General features: G+C 53.5%; 3 protein-coding genes across 3 annotated transcripts; 1 reads left to right on the forward strand and 2 right to left on the reverse strand.

Annotated features, from left to right (window-relative positions):
• Positions 1 to 791: 791 nt before the first annotated feature.
• A1O5_07607 (uncharacterized protein) lies at positions 792 to 1,688 on the reverse strand (the record flags this gene model as incomplete). Its single annotated transcript, XM_007748196.1, has 1 exon — positions 792 to 1,688. The coding sequence occupies one exon, from the start codon at positions 1,686 to 1,688 to the stop codon at positions 792 to 794; it is 897 nt and encodes a 298-aa protein (XP_007746386.1).
• Positions 1,689 to 5,240: 3,552 nt separating this feature from the next.
• Positions 5,241 to 7,021, reverse strand: A1O5_07608 (uncharacterized protein; the record flags this gene model as incomplete). Its single annotated transcript, XM_007748197.1, has 3 exons — positions 5,241 to 6,489; positions 6,573 to 6,682; positions 6,743 to 7,021. The coding sequence occupies 3 exons, from the start codon at positions 7,019 to 7,021 to the stop codon at positions 5,241 to 5,243; spliced, it is 1,638 nt and encodes a 545-aa protein (XP_007746387.1).
• An 848-nt stretch (positions 7,022 to 7,869) lies between these two features.
• Positions 7,870 to 9,372, forward strand: A1O5_07609 (uncharacterized protein; the record flags this gene model as incomplete). Its single annotated transcript, XM_007748198.1, has 1 exon — positions 7,870 to 9,372. The coding sequence occupies one exon, from the start codon at positions 7,870 to 7,872 to the stop codon at positions 9,370 to 9,372; it is 1,503 nt and encodes a 500-aa protein (XP_007746388.1).
• Positions 9,373 to 9,765: the final 393 nt, after the last annotated feature.

The raw sequence follows: 9,765 nt of genomic DNA on the forward strand, positions 1-9,765 counted from the left end.
GAAAAAAGGTTCGGAAGGCCGAACAAAACAACCAAGCCAAACCGGAAATGTAGAACAAACAAGCAAAAGCGGACAAACACAGGAAACCGGCAAAACGGAGAGGCGGGACATGCAAGCGCTGCTGCCTGGCGTCACGGGGTACAGCATTTGCAACGTTTGCCTTGGCCTTGGCCCTTTGCATCCGCATTCGCCTTCGCCTTGGCATCTTCATCGCGTGTCTGCCTCGCGACGACTCACTTGCGCGACGACTCGACCACAGCCCGCCAGCCCGCCAGCCCGCCCAGGTACCCAGCACAAAAGCTATCTACCTATCTAGGTACCTACCTACCAAGGTAGCTACATACCTACCGCGTTGACTCACAGTGTTGTTACCTAGCTCGCTAGGTGCTTGTGCTTGTATCTACTCCCGCACTAGGTCCCCCGACCAACCGACCTTTGCCCGTGCCGTGGCAGCAAGCAAATAAACAAGCAGCAAACAGTGTAGAGGGGATTTTCAGTCATTCATTCAGTCATTCAGTCATTCATTCATTCATTCATTCATCATTAGTGGAGGAGGTACTGCCTGTCATCTCTACCTTCATCAAAAGAGTAGAGTAGGTAGCGAGGCGGTATAGGCTCTAACAGGACGAGGAGTAGTAAGTAAAGTACAGTACAAAAATGAGTTCCGTGCGTGTGCGTGGCCGTGACTGTGGTATCTTTCAAAAGAGCGCAATTCCATCCTCCCACATGTAAGTCGTCGTTCCCGGTTTCCCAAACGCCGAATTCCTCTCCTTCCCCCCCCCCCCTGAAATTCATCCAACGCCACTGCCAGGCATCCGGTTTTGCATATGATATATCGCCTGTGGTGGCAAACTGCGTAACAGATTCTGCAGGCGGTGAATTTCGGCCGCTTGGCGGCGAATAAATTCCTCCTTCTGTCGCAGCTCTTCTCTGAGATGCTGGATCAACTGGCTCTCGGCGCTTCCGACAATGTTGTCAATGTTGGGTGCCACCACCTCGCTGCCGAAATGTTGCTGCCCCTGCCCCTGCCCCTGACCTTGACCCTGACCCTGACCTTCTGTTGCCGTCGAGATCCTTCGTCGCTTGGTTGCGGGTTCGTGTGCGATTGTCGAGGCGGTCGCGGTTCCCGCAGCAGCTTGCGAGGTCGCTTCGTGCGGGCCGTGGTCTGACAACTCCTCCAGATGCCTCCGCCGCTTGTGCTCCTCGAGGTTTTCTTTCCTGGTGAAGCCGGTGCCTGAACTTCGGTTGCAGTTGGGAAAGGGGCAGAACAGTGGCTGCTTCGTCGATAGGTGCATCTTGTGAACTTCCCTCTGGTGCCTCAGGAGCCCGCCTGAGTAGGTGAATCCGGGGTTGAGTTCGCAGCCGGCCTCACGACACTTGTAAGGTCTTTCATGTCTGTCCATGTGCTTGTTCCATTCACACACTCGCTTGAAGGTCATGTTCTTGCCACGACAGTTGATGTGGTCGCAGTACATCTGACCTTGTTCGTTGCGAGGGGGGGACCTGGTGCGGCGAAAAGCTCCTTGGAGCTTGACGGATGGGTCGGGCAGCGAGGGCACGATTTCGTCTGCCATGATGATGATGTGCGCTTTCTTCGGATCGGGGGTGACAGTGGTGGATATCGATGTGTATGTTGTGGTATCGTAGTCGCTTGGAGGCGAGACCGGATAGTTATCTCTCATGATCATGATGACAAGGACCGGTGGTTGAATAGGAGGATGGAGATGGGAATGATGCTGAGGGAGGAACGATGACAGTTCAAGCGACCCGACATGGCACGGGAAAGAAGTACCTTGGGTCGCCCAGAGATATAGTGTGGAGAAGGGGAATGGCTTGACGAGACGCTCTGGTGCCTGCAAGGCTGTGCAACATGATGTTTCCGAAGGGTTATGCCTCACCGGGTTAATAAGGATTCGCCCTCGAGATAGCCGCGCGATGAGCTTTTGCCAGAAGCAGGTTCAAGCAGCGAATCATGCGCCACATGGGGCAAGATCAGAGGACGGCAGCCCGAGCTGCTAGCGGAACCTGCGTTTTATAGCACTAGCAGCGGTGGCAGTAGCTCCATCACCCACACAGCTGACCACCAGACGGGGAGTGCGTGCCTGATTTCTGGGTTGACTGACGTGGGAGCCTGGGGGGACCAGGGTGTGTGCGTGTGCGCGAGGGAGTGTCAAGGATGTGTGAAATCCCCATTTTTGGGTTTTTTGGGTTTTTTGGGAACCCACATGACTTGTGAGTAAAGAAGGAATAACTCAAGAGTCTTGTCCCCGACCATGACTCACTTGATTGGGCAGCTGGTGAGCTCCGTAGGGGGCTTCGTATGGGGGCAAAGGAATCATCATCAGCAAAACATAGCAGCAAAAGTTCCCGCGTCACCGCGGACGCGCGAGTGACATCCGTTCATGGATAGGGCCCCAAGGCCTTCCCGTCAGTACTTGGGAAGTAAGTACGAGGTACTGGCTAAGTAACTATGTACCGAGTACCCCCCCCCCCCCCAAAGTTCCACGCCTCGCCAGAAGCCTCCATCGCCTCTCGCTGTCCTTTCAAGTCCCCTTGCCCTCGACCCGACCATACCCACTTAGGCACCTGGGTTCGCCACGGCGCCGGCGACCTACTGTTTAGGTCTGGTCGCGAGACAAAGAAAACCACCAGAGGCAACGGCCCTCCGCTCTTACGACGCGGGCGGTGTGATTGGGTGGGTGCGGCAACAGACCAAAGAAACGGGCGAGTCGGTACCTCCCAAGCAGGCAGGGAAAACTGGCTTCGAAAAGGCGTGTCCGACCGCGCCTTTACCAATCGCACGAGAGGGGTAAGTTTGAGAAGCGGTTGGGTGGTTCGCCTTACAGTACCCAGTAGATGAGCATCCAGATCTTATGGTCCATGGATCACGTTGGATGCCCTCGCTTGCTCGTTCCCAGCTTAGGGGCTAGCTTTTGCTACCGTCTCCGAGGCGCAGCTGCCAGCTGCTGAGCTCTTCTCAGTCCTGTCAGCCGGCCCCCCTTACGAAACATATAAAAGCGCCGCATGACCCCCCAAGCCATCGGCCACATAAAAAAAAAAATACATAACTCCCGCACCCCATAAATCCAAGACGTCAGCGGACGCGGTCAAACTGAGAAAAAAAGGTTGTGCAGTTGCACAAGGTTGGGACGACGTTACGATATCCTATCCGAGCATGCAGGTGAGGGCTGGCCCCCCCTTGCTGACATGACAGCATTCCACCAGCACAATTCCTCCCGGTTCCGTTTAGTTGCAGGTTTGGCAGAAACGCCACCATGATGTGGCTGTGGCTGATCTGATCGGCTTGCGCGGCTAAAATGGAGCATCTGCGCTGGGAATCATTCTTGCTATCGCGTTTCCAAAAATCCTTGGCCCTTCCTCTCGAGATCTCGTGTTTCTCTACTTGGTAATTACTTGTTACTTGTCCGCACCGATTGGGACTTCACCCAGCAAACCGTGACGGACTGGCTCTGGGCATTCGACTCGACAATGCTCTGTGAGACGGTGATTGCCATCTAAATATAGCCATGGCTACGTCCGCGTCCTGCCTTTCACTGGGCATGATACGTAATGCGACTGGCGGAGATCCGGTTGGGTGCTAGTAATGTCATCCAACTGCTGGTGTCTGAAGCCTCTTCGCCATCTCACTTACTCGCATTGATCGGCGCGGCTCCTCCGTGCGGAGTTTCTGGTCGCGACAAGCCCGTGCACAGGGAAGCTGAAAAGAAGATCAGCGCCCGTCGGACCATTGAGTGGCCAAGCAGCCATGTGCTCTCAACCCCAAAGTCTCATCTTTTCCTCTCGGTGTCCAAGGCGTTGGCAGTGCTAGAGAAGCTGAAAGAATGCTTGACTCATGGCTTGTAGGACACGGATGACATGATGCTGAGACGGAGGACCATGCAGAACATGCAACAGGTGCAGCGCATATGCAAGGTACGAGTGCTGGGGATTTTGGTTGCCCTTTGGTCTGGCTTTAATCGCGATGTCCACCTTCAATTGATTGCTCCGAGATGCGACAAATGACAACCGGGAACTGGAGAGATGGCTATCACTGATCTACGGTGGTTTCACGCCTCCCCGAGCATTGGGAAGCAGGGCGAAAGACATGTGGACTCTTGAATGACGTGTTGACATTTGCGACCTGTGGGTGGCAATGCGCGACACTCGCATGGTCTTCAAGAGGGCATTTTGGACAAGTGGTCTCTTCATCCAAAGCATGCGAGCAGTGGCGCAGTACCAACATCACTCCAGGCGAGTCATCCAGTCAACCCACATTTCCAAAGCAGCAACCGCGACGAAGGTCAGTATTGTTCCATCACACCTTCCTACTAGACTGCGCCACGTTTCGTTGGCCGTGGCCCGTCATCTAGGCTCACATTCGGTTGCTGAAACGGGGGAGATGAAGCCAGTGAGACGCACACCCAACTTGGATAACCCCTGGAGTCTCGAAAGCTGAGTGGCCGCTCTAATTTCCCATCTTTGGTGCTTTGCGGATCATTTCTTGACATGTGGACGGTAAGGCAGCAACGCACTAGGCGGACCAATAAATTTGTGTCACCCAGATATTCGGCCGCTGCAGCTAGCAAATCAGTCTCCTGTGCGAGTACTGCGCCTCCCGAACATGGCTGGCCAACCCCGAGTATGGTTGATTTATATTGCTGGTAAAGTACTTCGCAGATTTGCGAGTCATAACCGAATAGCAAACAATTTCGATGTCGCTTCGCCCCGTGTGCTCTGCTGGGGCTGCATGTGCAGGCCCAATATTGTTGCAAGACATGAAGTCCCGATGGCGCCCAGAAGCTCTTCAGTCATTCTGAGTAATTCAGTGTGCGAACTGCAAATGCGACCGGGAAATGCAAAATTGCCGTTATTGTCGTGCGAGGACGTGGATCCAACCAGTGGCAGAAGGGAAGCTCCGCGATGGGGAATTGGCCGGAAATCAATTCTCCACGCCGTCAGGGCTGTCGGCCTGGCTTACCCATGGTGGAAGCCCAACCTATTCAATGCCATCGCCATCTGGCAATCACTGCTAAGAATGAAGCACTGAATGGCAATAACTGTTACCGCGAAAGTGCCTGGGCGATTGGAGCGTGTCCTATTGTGGAAGGAATATTTGCATTTCAGGCGTAGAGGTAAGATGATCTGTCAACGGACCAGGCCACCGGGCGGTACGAGGATACAGAGTGGACCAAACCATGCATGACCACAACGAAGGTTCCACATACCCCGAAGGACCGCCCTCAGACACCGGTTAGGACTTGTTGGACCCGAGGATAGACGTGCACGAGGCGCTCCCAGAACTCTGGATGATCTGTCATGGCGACTTGGGGATCCCAAGCCATGGCCACGAAAATGGTGTCCACCCCAGATCCGATGGGGGTCGTAAAAGTCTGGCAGATCTGCAAGCCGATGAGGAAAGCAAACGCCATGATGACAGGTGTGAAGGTCCGCCCTTCGTTGTATGCCGGATGAGTATATTCGAGATACAGATATGCCAACAATGCGGAGACATATGCCACGAAAACGCTTCCCATGGTAAGGACGGGCCCTACAAGGCAGTCGTTGACCAAGGCATCAACGCCTCGGTCCTTCATCATTTTCCACGTGTCTTTGGCCGCCGGGATGTATGCCTTTCCGTAAAGAGCGATGTGAGAGAATGCGTACCTGTTGATGAATTGAACAAGCCAATTGAGAATGCTGATGAAGCAGCCAAGAATGCAAAACATGATCGTCCCGACGATGTTACCATCCGAGGCTTCTTGCTGTTGAGCAATACTGCAGGCTTGACGAAACATATTAATGAGCGCAACAATAAGGCTGCCGAAGGAGATGGAGCCAAAGGAGTAGGTTGTTGCCCGCCTCAAGGCCCCAGCCGTTGCCCCTCGCGGAATACCACCTGGTTTACCAGCACAAAAATACCACGAACCATACACGCCAGCATTGGTGGTGTAAATAGTGTTCTTGATCCATTCTGTAATCCAATAGCCCGCAAATGTCACGAACACCACGAGTCCAATCACCTTGCCGCTCGAGCAGCCCGCCTGTGGGCAGGATGGATTGGCGGCGCTGCTGGAATTTCCAGGCATGTAAGACGTGTAAATTGCAACGAGGGTCGCGGAGAACCAGGCAGCAAATGCCACGCTAGCAATTCCACCGATGAAGCTGACCCAGAATACATGCACTCGCCTCATTCTAGCAACGTCCATTGTTTGTTGTAGCATCACGACTGCGAAGGGTATGCGTGGGATCCAGCTGATGAAGCAAATGACGGCAAAGAGGGCGAAGACGGCAAAAACAATGCCTGCTCCCCACAGATGCCGGTAAAGATAGTAGACGGCAGTGCCGATTGCCAAGGCACAATTGAGGATGCCAGTCAGCCAGACAAACTGTTTTGTGAAGGCGCGAGCGGCGAGGAAGTAGGCCCAGGAGAAGACGAGGCCGACGCACAGGATGAAGGCGAAGAGGATAAGGGTATTGGTGTCCAGGGAGCTGCAGAAGTCTGTTAGCACGTCGCCCGAGAACAACCCTTTTTCGAGTCCGAATCCGTCTTTCAAAAGACATTGGGGACTTACAAATCGTTCGAGGCCCCGTAGATTCCTCCCCCGTTGAAGCTATGATATTTGGAGTAGCGGTACAAAGTGAGTCCTGAAACGGCGACAAATCCACAGAAGGTTGCGATGAGCTATGACTTGTGAGCACATGTTCGCGTCCGGGCGGCCGCCAGGGGCTTTAGAGTGCTCACCAGCAATCCAGCCCACACATCATTAAATTTGGGTTTTTGGATCTTGAACGTCTCCTGGAAGGTCTGTTTGTCGTCTTGAGGAGGAACGAAGTTCTCACCATAAATGGGAGGTGCAATGGAGTACTTGGGTTCTTGATGTTGGTATGGCTGCTGAGGGGGTGGGTACGGCTGTTGTGGAGCATTAGAAGGAGGAGGATATGACTGATAATTCTGCGCTCGATATGGGGCACCTCCCATGGTCTGATTGTAGTAATCTGCTGCTTGACCTTGGTGAGCCATGATTGCGACGCGCTCTCGTCGCCTCAGACCGTAGAAACGCGCTTAGACAGCACCAGGCCAGCGTAGGGCCGTTATTTGACGCAAAGCGCGATATCGAGATGCACGGGGCATCAATAGTGGAGATATAGAGGATGGAAATGCTGATGGCGAGGTACAAAAGAGCGGAAGGAGGATAGAGACAGGTGAAGGAATTTCCAATGCGGCACGATGTAGTATGGTGATGCTTGCACCTGTCACGCCGTCACCACAGTGGCACATGTAATAACTTGTGTTTTTCAGCTGGCATGGGCTGGCGGGTCCAAGCCGAGATGTCGAAGGAGTCCAGCCATTGGACATCGGGCGAGCTTAATCTTGCCGGCAGGGGGTGTCCGTCCAGTTAAAGCTGTCTGTGTGTCGCCGCCTACAAGTCCCTACAGGTACAGAAATCGCCTTGCTCGGCCCTGTAGGGGGAGGACGATAATGCTTGCAGTCTGACCAAAACATTCTCCAAATGAGTTCCTGCTATGGCCACCATGGCCGCCCATGGTTGCCCTGCAAGGCTCGATTGGACCAGTCTAATCCACGTTGTCAGACGATCCCATGACCCAAAACACCCTCTCGACCACCTCCTCTCCTCTGTCATGATCTCACTGCTTCTCAGCCCGATGTCGACCTCGCCCTGTGGCACCAAACCACGTTCTTCCAATCAGCGACATGGCTACAAGATCCCACTGTGAGTCGATCATTGCGTATCCGATGTGCCTAACTAACGTGGACCCGGCTCGTCAACTCCAAAGCCCAACTATTAACATCCTTGATAGTCTTCTCATCTCAATGCCGTCGATCACCCGCTTCGACAACGCTCGGCCATGCCACTGACAATATCCATCCATTCCATTCTCGTTGCCTTCGTGGCCGCTGCTTGTATTCCACTGTCGACGTTGCTTCTGCTCATTAATGTCCTGTGTATATCGCTCTACCCGTGGAGATGTATCCGCCAGCGCCTGAAGAGAGTGCCAGGGTTCAAATCGAGGACGATTTTCATCACTGGTGTGAACTCCCCCCACGGACTGAGACTGGCCAGGGCGTTTCATAGCACTGGTCATACGGTTGTTGGCGCTGATTACGAACCTGACGGATTTCCTATCCATGTGCGCTTCTCCAATGCACTGGCCCGCTTCTACCGCTTGCCGCCCAAATCCGACGAGAGCCGCCAGGTGGCGTACATCGCATCCTTGGTTCGGATCATAGAGCAGGAGCATGCTGAACTTTGGATTAACTGCACAAGCAGTGCAGATCCCAGCACTGAAGCACAAGCCAGGAATGTGATTGAGCAAAGCAACCGGTGCCAATGTTTCTCCCTTCGAGTGAACGATGTCCCCTATTTCGCAACAAGGGAAGCCTTTCTCTTATACACGGCCAGTCAAGGACTACCGGTCCCCGAAGTGCATCACGTCAAATCACGAGATGAGGTACACAAGGTGCTTAATCAGACGCGCGGAAGTCGAAGGTATCTGCTTCATAGTCTGGGCCAAAATGGAGTCCACGCCCACTCGACCCGGACAGCTCTCCCACGGAGGACGCTTAGTCAAACGTACAATACTGTTTCCCAGATGACCATTACGAGTACCATGCCGTGGAAGCTGGAACAAGATGTGAACGGACTCGACAGATACCACGCGTTTGCCATCATTGTCAGAGGTTCTCTCAGAGCATTTGCCGCCAGCCGATCAACACATCCCGGCTGTCACCAACTCATGGAGCCAAAATCTGCGCTCAGTCTGTCGATGCTACGGTTTGTTCACAGATTCGCCCGCAATCAAGGCCATGACTTCACCACGCACCTGGGAATTGACTTCTGTGTTGAAGAGCAAGTGACAGAATCTGGAGTGGCACAAATCATCCTCCCGGTGCAAGTCTCTGTCCGGGCTCAGGCTGCGGCGCAGTTATTTCATGGCCTGGGTGGGTCGGTGCAATTGACTCGAGCCTATCTAGAATGTTTGCTCGCCAATGAAGCCACTGCTGATAAGCAAGTGACAAGACCAGCTCCTGCAGTTGCACAGCACGCTCTACAGGAAGATGTGGCCATGCCGGATTCAAAGATATCCGGGACGTACTGCTTTGGCCAAGATTTACTCCATTTGTGCTTTAAGCCGCTACTCGACCTGATTGTTTTGAGAATCGGCCTCATTGACTGCATTCGACAGTTGTCTTCTTTTTTCAACCACCTGGTTTCCTGGGAAGATGATATATTCAGCTTTAGGGACCCCATGCCCTTTTGGTGGTCTTACCAAGTTTATATTCCGTTGCGACTCGTCAGGACTGCGGCGGGTTGGACGCATGACTGTCCCTTAGAGTCGGCGACAACGTGATTCTAACAGCGCTGACCGAATATCAGACGTTGCGAACGCCCTTGGCATAAGAACACAGTCTCGTTTAGAGTCCAGCGAGAGATGCCTGGTCTCCATACGATCATTGATCAATTCACAGCATTGAGACTTTCAGTCCTTGCTCTCTGGAATCGCTCGTCACCCTAGGTGGCATTGCTCGACCGGCACGATGTCAGGGGCAGCCATCCATTACGGATGATTTCTGGTTGGCTACGAGGCCAACACTTGCTGGAAGTTGCCACTGCAGATGAGAATCCATGCTTTTCAACATTGAGTTAACAAGACACTGTCCATTGCAGAGTGGTCTCTTCTCGCGAATCCCTTGCGACGCGGAATCTGTCATTCGTCCAGAGTGGTCAAAAATTTTCAATTGGA

Source organism: Cladophialophora psammophila (assembly GCF_000585535.1).
Source record: "Cladophialophora psammophila CBS 110553 chromosome Unknown aczJe-supercont1.11, whole genome shotgun sequence".
NCBI lineage: Eukaryota > Fungi > Ascomycota > Eurotiomycetes > Chaetothyriales > Herpotrichiellaceae > Cladophialophora > Cladophialophora psammophila.